This window comes from Gymnoscopelus braueri (assembly GCF_963280865.1).
Source record: "Gymnoscopelus braueri genome assembly, chromosome: 19".
NCBI classification, from domain to species: domain Eukaryota; kingdom Metazoa; phylum Chordata; class Actinopteri; order Myctophiformes; family Myctophidae; genus Gymnoscopelus; species Gymnoscopelus braueri.
The window spans coordinates 5587143-5601806 of NC_137621.1; the positions used below are offsets into that span (position 1 = coordinate 5587143).

General features: G+C 42.7%; 2 protein-coding genes across 2 annotated transcripts in view; both read left to right on the plus strand.

Annotated features, from left to right (window-relative positions):
• Window positions 1-14664, plus strand: part of LOC308074168 (GTPase IMAP family member 8-like) — a gene marked incomplete at both ends in the record, with an annotated part of 708175 nt that overhangs the window by 345962 nt on the left and 347549 nt on the right. The window lies entirely within an intron of this gene.
• Window positions 1-14664, plus strand: part of LOC308074076 (uncharacterized protein) — a gene marked incomplete at both ends in the record, with an annotated part of 120638 nt that overhangs the window by 42530 nt on the left and 63444 nt on the right. The window contains one exon of the mRNA XM_080413410.1: window positions 11866-11990. Within this exon, the coding sequence (XP_080269536.1) occupies window positions 11866-11990 (125 nt within the window). The remainder of the gene's footprint in view (window positions 1-11865; window positions 11991-14664) is intronic.

The window sequence follows — 14664 nt, forward strand, 5'->3', positions numbered from 1 at the left end:
TTAGGTACAATAGGGATTTAAAAGTACACTTGAGGACTCACAAAGAAGGAAAATCATTCACTTGTGCAGTTTGCGGAAAAGTCTTTGATGCAAAGAGTTGTCTAAAATCACACATGACTACCCATACGGGATAAAAGGCCGTATTCACAGGGGTGCGTTGAATGTGCACATAAGGACTCATACAGGGGAAAAGCCCTTTACTTGTGGAGTTTATGAAAAGGGCCTTATTATCAGTAGTGTGTTCAACATACACATGAGGACTCATACAGGGGAAAAGCCCTTTACTTGTAGTAAGGGACAATAACGTTCCAACTGCGATCCGCCATTTTGGGGCTTTGGTCCGCTGAAAACAGGTGGTTTTCAATGCAAAATAAAAGAAACTGAGTTACAGCTGTTTTTCTGAAAATCCCTAACAGGAAGCTGATGGCTTCCTCGTTTTTTGGAAGGACGTCACATCCGACTGCTTCTTCTCTGAGTGACGATCGATCATTCCAAAGCCGTGTTAGGTCACCCCTTGTGGAATTTTGGAAAGAACGCATCAATGTGATCTTGGCCATCAAGTGATGTATTTGAAAGAACGCATCAATGCAATCTTGGCAATCAATGTATTAATAACTTTTCTTCTATTGTCTGTGGCAAAGGATTTGTGGAAATAGTACTCTGAAAACACACATGATGACTCATACAGGGTAAAACCCCTTAGTTTGTACAGTTTGTTGTACAGGCTTTATTTATAGTAGTGCCTTTAATAAACGCATACATACAGGAGAAAAACCCTTCAAATGTACAGTTTGTGGCAAAAGCTTTGGTGAAAAGGGTAATCTAAATAAACAGAAAGTTGTTTGTGGCAAAGGTTTTAGTGTTAAATATAGTCTACTCTAAATAAACACATGAGGACTCATAAAGGGTGAAACAATCTTTAGTTTCAGGTTTATATAAATCAGGCCTAACAGTTAGGCTTACCCCATACTGGCATATGTTAACGGGAGAAGCTGATAGATGAACAACTTTTTTTTTTTTAAAGCCATTTGAGTTTAGATATCACAGACAGGTAGGCTACATTTATGATGATTCAATCTAATCCAGGATGACAATGACAAGTCCTTGGTGTTGAAGTGTCTCTGAGAATGATATTTAACCCCACATTGCTCCCCGGGCTCTGTATTAATGGCACCCACTGTAGTGGCTCATCATAACAATTAGGACCAGTGTATGTACCAATGTATTAATGAAACTTGCTTTACCTAATAGTTAGGATGGGTAAATGTATTAATGGCACCCTCATGCTACTACTTGTTTGGATGGGTAAGAGGACATGTTTTGCATATGTACTGTGACAAAAATAGTGGAGTGGGGATCACATTATTATTGATGTTATTGTTATTACATTTATTATTATTAAAAAATGTGTACGTCTTCCATCACTGCCAATTTCAGTCATGTGATCACCTGTGTCATGCTAGTCCCTGTAAAGGTGTAGTTAAAACTAGCAAATTAATGATAACTATAATTTACTAAATATATTTGCTGATTAACGCTGCACTATGTAACTGTCATCTTCTACCTCGGAGTTGAACCTGGTTTCCTGCACAAGGGCTGAATTTAGTATTTAACCATTTTGAAAATAAACTAGATGACTCTGTTAATGACTCTGAAATTGATATGGTTGGATATTCAGTCATCAAGAAAGATATGGGATAGGTATGGAAGAGGGGTGTGTATCGATGTGAGATCCAACATTAACTGTCATGTACTCTCAGACATAGTTTACATAGCAACAACTCCACTGAATCTATTTGTATAAAGGTAATTTATCCCAAAGCTAAACCTCTGATAATTGGTGCAATCTACAGACCCCCAGACTAGAATGTATTTCTTTACTTAATTTAGGAGTATGTGACAGACATAGGCAGCTCGGAATTTTGGACAGTTCAGAAACCTGCCTACCAGTGACATCATTGTTAATCATGTTTTATTTTTATTCTTCAATCAAGATTAGTTTTTTTAATGCCAGAACACTGGCTTCTATTATATTATGCTAACTTTCCAGGAATCTTGGTTGCTTGTTTTTGCAGAAAATGCACTTGACTTCTGGTGATTAGTAGTTTCTGTTCCCTACCTATGTTGAATGCACTTATTGTAAGTCACTTTGGATAAAAGCGTCTGCTAAATTACTTTAATTTAATGTAATGTAGAAAGCCTGCAGTTCCTATTAGCTTGCATTCCCCATTGATGATGTCACTGGTAGGCAAGTTCTTAAACTGCCCACAACCCTCCTCTGAGACACAGACGAAGTAGACAAAAATGGTTCCATATTATCATGAGCATTAATTAGGGCCAATCGTATGAACCTTTTCATTTTTTAAGATATTTTGGGGGCTTTTATCCCTTTATTGACACAGTGGAGACAGACAGGAAACAGGGACAGAGAGACAGGGAGTAACACGCAGCAATGGTCGTCGGGATCGGGATTCGAACCAGGCCGCATTAGAGCCTATATGTGGTAAGTGCTTGGACCGCTAGGCCAGCGGGTGCCCCGTGACGCCATCCTTTAAGTAAAAAGAAAGAAATAAAAAGAAAAGAAGGAAATGTGAGTACTGAGGACTAAAACGTGCTTGGATCAGCTGGTCAAATTAAAGTATTGAGAAGAACAGTGTAGCTAAGCACAGCTATGGTAACAGTGGGAGCTCATATAAAGTTGATGCTGCTTTAACTCAGACAAAACGATCAGGAAAAGCTGGTCAGTGACCCATGTTGTGGGCCGTTCACACTGAGCACTATATCTATAAAGAATGAGAATGAGTTTTAAAAATCGTTCTTAGGCAAGTGGATGGCAGAGATCACACCAACTATAAAAAAATACAATGGTGAAGATATAGTTATCGTTATACAGTAGTTAAAGTGCGGGATGTGAGGGGAAATCTAAAAGGGTTTCACCGCCACCAAAAGAGTGCACACACACTCTAGCAAAACACACTGTAACATTTAAAATGCACACAAGACCATATTATTCACTCCAACAGCCTTAAGCATGCAGGCACAGCAAACGTTTACATTCAAAACTCCAGAGCAATATCGTGTAGAGGGGGTTGTGACTTTAATTCGGTTACTTTGGTAAATTAATTCAGTACAAAACATTTACTCCATAAAGTGTACAGTAGATCCGACTCCCAACTACTGCGCAACAGTGCGCGTCTTAATCATAGTGGCAAACACAAAGGGAATAGAAAAGAAAGACCACACAACATATTGCTGCTCCACCAGACCACGTTTACTGTACCATATAAAACAATACAAATACAATTTGCCATTATACCATATACAATACAGCGACTCAAAACAGTTACAGACCACCACAATCTGTCACACATACAGTATAGGTATTAGTATACATACATACAGTAGTTTATCATACACATCAGCGCACAACTAAGCACAGCCTAATGACCAAATGATTACGCACAGCGCGCAGCCGCACGCACACACATTCAGTATACAGTATCCTCTGTAATAATGCTGACTTGTCTTCTTACCTTCTTGTAGAAGTAAACGCCTTTTTTTGCGTCCATCATATATGTCCACGATCTTCTCAGGTGACAGCTTTGCTGTTATGTCATCCTCAATGTTCAGAATAGCAAGTGAGGAAAATCTTGTATCTCCCATTGTTGACCGCAGCCAATTTAACATTCTCCTCATGGCAGAGAAACTCCTCTCTGTAGTGGCAGATCCAATGGGCAGAGTCAGTGCCAACTGTAGCATCTTGTACAGATTCGGATAGCTGTCCTTTGTAACTGTCTTTTTAAGATGATCAAGTGAAACAGGAGTGTCACAAGAGGCTTTGACAAGATCCATCTCTGCTCCAACAAGGACAGGGTGAATTTTCAGTGGCTGTGCGTATTTTTCTAGGAGAGGTTCTATTCCATTTTTGTCACATTTAAACACTGCTCCACATGCCTGTGCAAGTTCTATTGACTCTCCCGTGAATCGCCTGTCCAGTTCGTTGATGAGGGTATCCAGTACAGGGAAATATAGGTGTTGGCGAAGTCCATGTGTGTGTGTGTGTGTGTGTGTGTGTGTGTGTGTGTGTGTGTGTGTGTGTGTGTGTGTGTGTGTGTGTGTGTGTGTGTCACCCTCTGACACTGTCACAGTCACTTCAGTGGCACTTTCATCTGTTTCTCTTTGGCCCAAAGTAGATGTAATCAGGAAACTGTCGAGGGAGGTGGAGGGTCTTGTGGTCCGTTTTCGTTTGGCTGCAGTGGGTGTGGGGCCAGGAGTTTGTGTTGTGGGGCCAGGAGTTTGAGTTGCATCATCCCCAGGTACAGAAAGGTTGTTGTCCTGGCAGAACTTTTTCACTGATTCCCACACTTTGCTCCACGTATCGCCCTGCCTCTGAGATTTGAAGTGTGCTTTCAGATTGGTAGTGAGCGCAGCAGCTTCGGAGAGTGTGGAGTTGGTGGACTGCAGGCCCTTGTGCGTAACATGGATCACACACAGTATGTCCTCAAATACAATGAGACATGTAATGAATGACATTCTTGTCATGTGTTCATAAAGGCCACTGGCATCAACAGACCATCTTCCTCCCTCATCATTAATTTCTTTGAGGCACCCTGTAATAGCAGAGTAGTGGGTTTTAACTGAATGCACAGCTCTCCACTTGCATGCCCATCTTGTCTCACTAGGCTGTACAATTTCTGTTTGTTTCATGTGCAGCGATTTTTGGACTTCAATAAATCTGTGGTGATTTGACGGTTGTGCAAATACATTGTACAGTTTATCAATAACGTTTAGGAATGTTTTCACACTGCGGTTGACAGTGCAACACTCCACAAGCACCAGATTTAGTTTGTGTGCCAAGCTGTGTATGTACGTTGCGTAAGGGTACGTCTCTTTGATGCGCTGCTGCACGCCTGAAATGTGACCCGACATTACGGAGGCACCGTCGTAACTCTGAGCAACAATTGGGATGTTTTTGAGACCACCCATCTCCAGTCCTGTGTTTATAGCGTCCACAATCCCAGCTGCATCGCGAGATGCTGAACAGTCAATAAAACACACAAAACGCTCCTTGATTTCAAGCTGCTCTGCATATCTTAAACAAACTGACAATTGTTCAGTTTTGGAAGACCTGGCCTCGTCTGCCATAATAGAAAAAAAAACAGTATCCTGCACTGTTTCTGCAATTTCTGCATAAACCATGTTTGCACATATTCCAATTATTTCGTTTAGAAAATCTGGGCTTGTAGAATTAAAATAATTTGACTGCATGCTTGTGTAGCAGGGCGGTATGGGTAAATATATACTATAGCCAACTACGCCAAGTGGGGAGTTGCACCCCAGGAAATGATTATAGTGTAAACCAATCGCCTGAACATAGATTGCTCCTCACACAAGTTCGTTGTAATATTAATGATTAAAAGGCAGAAACAGTGTTTCAGACAAATATACAAAAAGCTTTATTGTAATTAGGAACAGTGTAATATCATCAATAATAAAAAGGGCAAAACAATTAATAGCTAAAAACAATGTAGCAATGCAATCAATAATAAAACCTAGGTGCCGATAGGGCCGATGCTGGGGGGGTAAGGGGGAGGAGGAGCAGGCCGACCGACCCAGAGGAAGGGCACCCCGGCACAGCACACGATTTCACTCTCAAAGCACAGCAAAGGGGCGGGGGGTTACCACAACCCAACTGGGCGGCCGCCACCTGCTCCCACACACCAAGGGGTCCCCAGCAACAGGCCTGCAAGACAGAAAGTAGGTTTTAGCGGTGTCGGACAATTAGATTAATTTAACATTGGACTTGGATTAGGTGAGATATGTATAATATATATATATATTATATCTTATATATATATTATAATGAAATGCCGTCTGTAGGCCTAGTCTTACCAAAAGAAACAATAATCACAAACACTAAATAAACAAAATAAGCAAATAACAAAAGCAAATAATAAGCAAATAACAAAATAAGCAATAATAAGGTAAGGTAAGGTATCACAGTGCCTGAAACGATAAGTGGCCGTGTCATTCTACCAATTTATAATACTAATGTTCATTAAGACAGGAGCAGAGAGACAGACAGTAACGTACCGCTATGCAGCAAAGGCGGAAGCCATGATGGCCCGCTTGCAGCGGCGGACACCGGTAGGAATAACTGTAGCAATAGTAAAGGCCATGATTATTATAGTGCCGCTATGACATAGAATTAACTTGTTATACTGCGGAGAAGGAGGACCACCAACGTACCCGTTGTGCAGCGTGAAGCAGCACGCACGCCCGGCGCAAAACGCCGACAAGGTGGGTAGACACACCGAGGCTACAAAGGACACAAACGGTCATGGTCAAGTTCAAGACCATGTACTACGCAGCCTAAAGTAAAGTGCATTAACAGCAAGATGGAGAGACATACCTGCGCTTATGCGCGATGTGAACACAGGCAGGCCCAACAGGCCAGTGTGGAGAGACAGACAGCTAACTGTGTTTGGAGGTGCATTGCTTTAATACTGTTGCCAATCAGCCCACTGATGAGTGGGCGGGTAGAATGGGAGCCAACGCCCATCCTGCTACACTTGCAAAATCTTTATCATACTTAGAATAGAAGCTGCACACCTCAAGAAAGTTGCCCCTTGAGTCTGACTCCTTTCCCTCCCTGCGGCCACGGAAAGGCAATCCAAGTTTAGACAATAGCCCAGCAATATCAACAACTTTGCACAGATAAGATCTGTTCTTCTCAACTGTAGCTTTATGACTTTCTGATAGTTTAGCTGCAATAGAGCCTGAAGATGCACTCCTTTTAAAGTTCTCCCATGTAATCATGCAGCTCTTATGGGCCTTGCATATTGCATGTTTGTCCGGTTTAGTGGCCAGTTTTTTCCAGTCACTCTCTCCCTTACGAAATGAATCCTCCACGCTGCTGTCATTCTGGAAATGCCGGCATGCAAAACAAAAGACAGCTTCCTTTCTCACCGAATACTCCATCCAGGCATGCTTCTTGTAATAATAAGTAGAAAATGATTGTTTGTTTTTTCCAATGATCTTTGAGGGGAATTCTGATCAAATCGGCTGCTTGGGACCGCATTGTTTTTCCCCAAGATCATCCACCGATGGCCCCGGCCACGGTGCAGGTTGTTCTGCTGGTGGAGAGGCTGCTCTCTCCGGCTCTGCAGGGGGCCTCGACGCCGGCAACTCTGCTGCTGCGGTGGGGGGGCTCGTTGTTGTTTGTACCGGCTGCTGGTGGCTGGGGTCAGGCAGCCACGGTTCTTGTGTTGTTGTTGCATTGTAAGAATTTGGACGCTTCATGAATCGACGGATATCCATGTTTATTTGCTGAGTTTAAATGAATGATCAATTACGCTGGCTACAGGTAACAGTGACACATGAGGTAGGAACCAGCAAGAGGCTAGGGTCACAGTCACAGCAAGGTACCTGCTGGCTGCTGTAAGACCCATTGGCCACTTCCGTCTCAAGTCATTACGAAAATCATGTCACATGAGTCATGACTACTCTAAAATGTATTTATTACAAAACAAACATTATAGAATTCAGATTTATTTTATTATTTTTTTATTTAAAAAATATATATATATATATATTTTTTTGATATTGAAAAAAAAAAAAACGTCCCCGGCCGCCAGGGGGGGCAATGCCCCCCTGCCCCCCCATAAAATAGGTAATTTAAAACCAGCCATGAAAGGTTTTGTATTGAACCGACTGCTGTCCAGTGTTGTAGAGTAACTAAGTGCATTTACTCAAGTACTGTACTTATTAAGTACCATGTTGAGGTATTTATACTTTGCATTTTCAATTTATAATTATTTTACTTCTACTCCACTACATCTCGAAGGCAAATATTGTACTTTTACTCCACTGCAATTATTTGAAAACTTTAGTTACAAGTTAATTTGTAGATTTTGATTATTATTACAAAACATACATTAACCACTTCAGCCCTATATGCATTTCGGCCATTTGAAAATAGCCGATCTACAAGCTCACAACGCGTTGTGGCGCGGTGTGAAATTGTAGATCTGCTATTTTCAAAAGATTTGTATATGTTATAGGGAGATTGGAGAACCAGGGAGATTGAAGAAGGCGCGCTCGTTTTTACCTACAGTCTATGGTTTTTACCACCCACCCAGCAATTCTGTAGAAGCAACACTAGAGGGAGCCACAAGCCAGGCTTGTGCACAAACATATATGGCCGCGACCACACACACACAGTCACACACACACACGCGCTCATGCTTTCAATTTAGAAATAACACTAGAGGGAGCCACGCACCAGACTTCCCAACTAAAGTGCACAAACATATATGGCCGCGACCACACACACACACACGCACACGCACACGCACACGCGCACGCGCACGCGCTCATGCCTTCAATTTGGTTTAATGAAAGCAGGACTGTTAAGACACTTTAATTGTGTTCTGGCTTTTGTTTTAGTTTCTCCCTGACACACACACACACACACACACAAACACACACACACACACACACACACACACACACACACACACACACACACACACACACACACACACACACACACATACAGTGATCCATGAAAAGAACTATTCTGTCCCTATCGGTTTACAACTCGAACGGCACTGAGTCGACTAGCAGAGCATCGGCCGGTCAGCGCGGGCACTCGCGCCTCCTCGGCCTCAAGCTCTGCTGAGTCGGCGCGCCTCCGTCATGGACAAGCGTGTGCGTGTGAACGCGTGTTCAGCGTTCCCCGAGCGTAGCTTCCTGGTTGCTATGTGGGGGGGAACAACAAAAGACAGGTCCGCGTCGGCGTCGTATCAAAGCCCCGCCTCTTGGCGCTGCATTCTGAAGGAGGACGGTTTAATACGCGAGGCTCGCGAGGAGGAGGAGAAGGAGGAGGCTCCTCCTCCTCCTCCTCGCGAGCCTCGCGTAATAAACCCCTGCCTCGCAGCGCCGCGTCCTCCTTCTCCTCCTCCTCCTCGCGAGCCTCGCTAATAAACCCTGTCTCGATAAGCCCCGCCTCGCCCCAAAGCCCTGTGCCTAAAAACGAGCGCTCTGTCTTCAATCTCCCTGGTTCTCCAATCACCCTGTGACATATACATTTGAAAACTTGTGAAATGGGACATTAAAGGTAGGGTAAGTGATGTTTTTGGGTTAAAACAAAAAGTATTTTGTTAAAAGGTTAAAGCACTATAGGCCTACTCTGATAGTAATCATTGCTATAGAGTGTTTGTTCAGTAACAGGAGTCTCCCCGTCTCTCCAGCTCTTTAATAAACAGAAAATAAATTTTCTGGTAGGTGTCAAAATCTCAGCCAATCAGGAGAAAGTACCCATTTTTAAGCTTAATTTTTTATAGTTTTCCAGTTCCAATTTTGCCTGCTCATTTCTTAGTGTCATCACTTCCAATTTCACTTGTTTAATCTATATCCTGATTGAGTTCTCTATCCTGATTGGATAAAATTGGAAATCAAACTGAAACTGAAACGAAAATGCATTTTCTGTTTTATAAAGAGATGGAGAGACACTGAACAAACACTCTATAGCAATGAGTACTACTATCAGTATATAGAGCTAATTAACACTTATTTTAACCAAAGAAAATCACTTACCCTACCTTTAAGTACATTGTGATACCATTACTTTTGTACTTTTTACGCAAGTAAATTTTGAATTACAGACTTTTATTTGAGGTTTGTCTCATACTGGCGGTAGGAGACACAAAGGAGACTCTTTGTGTCTCCTACCGGAACCGGTCATCAAATTATTGGCTTAGGAATGCGACAAAAACAAAAAAACATCCACAAATTCAAGTCTCCATGGGGTGACTATAAATCAATAGAGAAAAAAAATGTCATTTTGGGGGTGAACTATCCCTTTAAGGGAACGGTGCCTGGGTCGTTTAGTGCGCATGCGTCAAGCACGTTGACCCCGACAGGAAACGGAAGCAGGACGTGTGGCTTATCCGAGAGTGTGGCGTTGTCAAGCATAGACATATAAAGGTAGACGCCTCATTCGGCTCTGAAGCGTGTGTATCTCGGGCGCGCTTCCTGCTTCCGCAGGGCTGCCGTGTGCGTCACAGACGCGGAAGTTCGGTAGGCCAATCAGAGGCAGGTGGGGGCGGGTCTTTTTGTAACCCAGCTTTTAACCCTTTAAGAGGCAGCAGCTGTGCGCAGCATCTAGTTAGTTGGAACTTGGCAAACTCCACACTCTATTTGTGAAATTCAAATAAGAGACATGGTCCTTTTTCATATCAAGGTCCATTATTTATTCAGCATTTGAGTCACGGAACACCGTTTGATAAGCTTTAGCCTCTCACACCCAAAACGTAGAATATGTTATCGTTCGATAAGATGTTGTCAAAATAACAATTGTTTACGTTCTCTAATTGTGTACTTGTTTAGTAAGTAATGCAGATGTTTAACAATTTGACTCTTGACAGTGTGAAATGTTATACTCAAGATTTAAAGATCTATAAGGGTCCATTTGGTTATCAACTCTCCATCATTTAGCTGGGTACCACCTGGAACCCCCCCAAGGACCACTGGTGGTTCCCGGACCACTGGTTGAGAACCATTGCACTGACAAGTCCCGGAAAAGACGCACTGTGATTGGCCAGTAGTCAACGCACTGTGAGCGCTGTGATTGGCCAGTAGTCACTTTGAGTGACAGGTTCCCTGCGGAAGACGGAAGTGCCGCCGTGTATTGCGATACAAGTCGCCACAATGAACTGCAGAGGCCAATGAGGTATCTAGGTTTCTAATATCTATGTTGTCAAGCCCCCAGAGTTGCTGAGAAACATTGAAGCTGCCAGGCGGGGAGAAATACATGCACGCGCAAAACATGCTGAGAGATATTTATATATATAGATATAAATATGTAAACATATTATACATAAACACATATGCATTTAGTTATACATAGGCATCTCGAGTGTATTTAATAAATATATCGCGTTCAATCCTTGACACACGGGCTGCCGTAGAACGCAAAAAGGACACTAGTGCGCATGCTCATAACTCTATGGGGGTACAAAATCAAACCAATAATTCTACTTCCGGCAGGTTTCCGGGTGCTTCAAAACGCCACTGAGCAAATTCATTGAAATGATAGCTGGGGGCGGGGCAATCCGCCCTCTAGTTATATTATACCTCTATGGGCGTTGTAGGGGAGGTGTCCCCGCACGCGTGCGTATGTCAGAAGTGTCGGCAGTGTCCGCCGGCGCCTGTCCTGTGTCCACTGTTGTCTGAAAACGGCACTTTTCTGACCATTTATCCATTTATATAAATTATTAATGTTTAAAAAACGGTTTTTGTTACACAGAAACATAATATGTGTTGTATAGAAACATAATATGTCGTTTAAATGCTTAATTTATAGTTTTAATGTGCAAATTAACCGTTTTTCAATGGCTCCTTTTTGCTCTAGAGGGTACTCTTATTCTGAAGAGATCGTCCACCGGAAGTCTTATATTTTCTCCGTTATATTTGCTGACTGAACACTGCTGAGACAAGCTCACAGTTCCCGTGTTGGTCTATCCCTTTAAGGGAACGGTGCCTTGGTCGTTTAGTGCGCATGCGTGAAGCACGTTGACCCTCGACGGGAAACGGAAGAATACATGGCTTTGTTTAGCTACACATATAGAAAATAGCACGCGGTGAGCAACATAGATCGTGGAGAAACTAAGCTAAAAGTTATCAATAACTTTAGGAAGGAGGCAAAATGCGTCAGATGGAGTCTGTACGGCTGAAGATAAATGAACACATGACGTCGGTGGGAGAGGAGATAGTGTGTGTTCTGGAGAAACACACAACAACAACAACAACAACAACAACACCACACGTTAGTGTGAGAGTGTGTGTGTTGGAGCGCCTCAGTGTGGCTGCAGAGTTCATGTTCAACCTCTTCCAGAGAGAGATAGAGACTCTAGAAACTCTGCTGGAGAAACAAAACAAACTGCTGGACGTGATGCTACAGCCACACATCACACTACACAGAGCAGGTTGGTTTAACATGATGCTACAGCCACACATCACACTACACAGAGCAGGTTGGTTTAACATGATGCTACAGCCACACATCACACTACACAGAGCAGGTTGGTTTAACGTGATGCTACAGCCACACATCACACTACACAGAGCAGGTTGGTTTAACGTGATGCTACAGCCACACATCACACTACACAGAGCAGGTTGGTTTAAACTTACTTTAATACCAGTTAGATAAAAGCAGATGAGTTACTCAGTCTAGTATACTACTAAGTTACTAGACCAGGGGTCTTCAACGTTTTCAGGCCAAGGACCCCCTCACTGAGAGAGAGATGAAGCAGGGACCCCCTCTATATTATATAAAATTGTGTTTTAGATTAAACTTTTTTTTTTAAGTTGGTCTCTCCATTTTTCCCTCTACACCTATACCTTGTTGCCAAAAACAGCAGATCTACAAGCTCACAACGCCTCGCAGCGCGAGGTGTTGTGAGCTTGTAGATCGGCTGTTTTTGGCTAAAGTTCCCCTCAGAAAAGGGATGCTAAAGTTCATGTGGTAAAGGTAAAAAAAATAATCATATCACACAAAGATTTGGCGGACCCCTTATAGTAACTCTGAGGACCCCATAGGGGTCCCGGACCCCCTGTTGAAGACCCCTGTAATAGACTATTTGGTGGCTTATTTAGTAGTGAAGCTACAATACTACTAGCTAAATTACTAGACTGTTTAGTGGCTTAGCAACTTACAGCTACTACTAGACATGGTACTAGGCTAGTAGCTAAGCCACTTAGTACGTGGCTAAGCTTAATAAGTATTTAAATATATGGTATGCACCAGTGGTTCTCATAGTGGGGTCCTCCCCGGGACCCCCAGGGGTCCTTGAGGGGGTTCCAGGTGGTCCCCAAATAGTTAGGAAGCAAATTGACCGTATGTGTCTGTAACTCGGTGAGTGTGCAAATGGAACCAAATGGACCCTACTTGTAATCTTGAAGTTGCACAGGGCAGATATGGAAAATAACCCATATGCAACGAAATGTCTGACATATTTAATAACTTTCTACTTTTAATAAAACATTAATTGTGGAAATAGCCGATCTACAAGCTCACAACGAGTCACATTGTGGTGTGTTGTAAGCTTTTAGATCTGCTATTTCCACTATTTTTGAAAATATATGAAAATGTTTGAACATGGAAACGATTATGCAAACATAATTGCAATTATCTCAAATAATAGCCATTAGGCGATTATGTAATAATTGTGACAGGCCTACTAGTAATCACTAGCTTTTTTAGACGTACCAGTCCCACGCGGTTCCTCTCATCAGTCCAGGTGTTCATGATTGAGAAGATTATTGCAATCCAAGTCGGCCACACTACCCATGACCAAAAAGGATGTCATTTTGTATTTTAAAACAAAATGTCAGACGCCAGACGACTAAAAGTGGGATCCAGGGACCCTCAGGGTTCCTTGAGGTGGTTCCAAATGGACCCTTTAACACATTAACCGCCAAGGCCGTAGTCCTACGGTCCATTAAATCCAACTGTTAAGCGCCGAGACCGTAGCCCTACGGTCCAAGGTCTTTTTAATGGTTTACATTAGATTAACCCCTCAGGCACATTGTGGGTTAATCTCTTTAATGAAAATGACGTAGAAGTTGAAAAAAAAAATCTGAACATGTGATCACACAAAACATGTTTTACAAATCACTAAAGCAGTGATCAGGGGTCCCATCAAACCTAAAGTTTAATCCGAGCCGATCACTTTCTCTCTTTCCCTCAGCTGCGCTGCAGTAATCAAAGCAGCATGGCAGGTTCGTTGGGGAAGCGTGTGCACATCACATGCCGCGCTCGTAATGTGCACGCGCAGCTCGCACCTGACTGCCTGTAATCACTGAGAGTAGCAGCAGCCGGCAGACGGCTCTATGGGGGAAGGAAGGGTGTGCACGTCAGTGCTCGCACTCGTAATGTGCACCCGCACGCACGCAACCTGTCCCACACACACACACTGCAGACAGGACAGATCATAACACAAACACACAGCATGTTACCCCTTTGATAAACTGACTGATCACGCCGCCAATATTGTTTTGTAAATAATAAAGGATCCAGGTTACCGTGACCTGCTCAGATCAAAGCCACGGTGGAAAAATAACAGGTGTCCTGAGATCGGAAACCTACAAAAGGGGTGCTGCGCGCACCCCTCGTTCTGTGCATTTTCCAAAACGTTTAGTCAGAGCCGATCGTCATTGAGAGAGAGATAGAGATATAGATAGATAGATTGATAGTAGTAGTGATAGTAGTAGTGATAGTAGTAGTAGTAGTAGTAGTAGTAGAAGTATAGTAGTAGTATTAGTAGCAGTAGCAGTAGTTGAGAGAGTTGTGAGTGAACGAGAGATCCGAGTGTGAGATACGTAAGTTGAGTGAACGAGAGATTCGAGTGTGAGATACGTGAGTAATATTGAGTGAACGAGTGAATTGTACGTGAGTTTGTGTGGGAGAGTTATATTGAGTGAAAGAGTGAATTGTTTGTACGTGAGTTTGTGTGTGTGAGTTGATATTTTGAGTGTAGTAAGTGTGAGTGATATATATAAATCCTACTGAGTTTTATATATATATATATATATATATATATATATATATATATATATTATAGATAGCGAGGGCGTGGAGGTAATATAGAGTGGAAG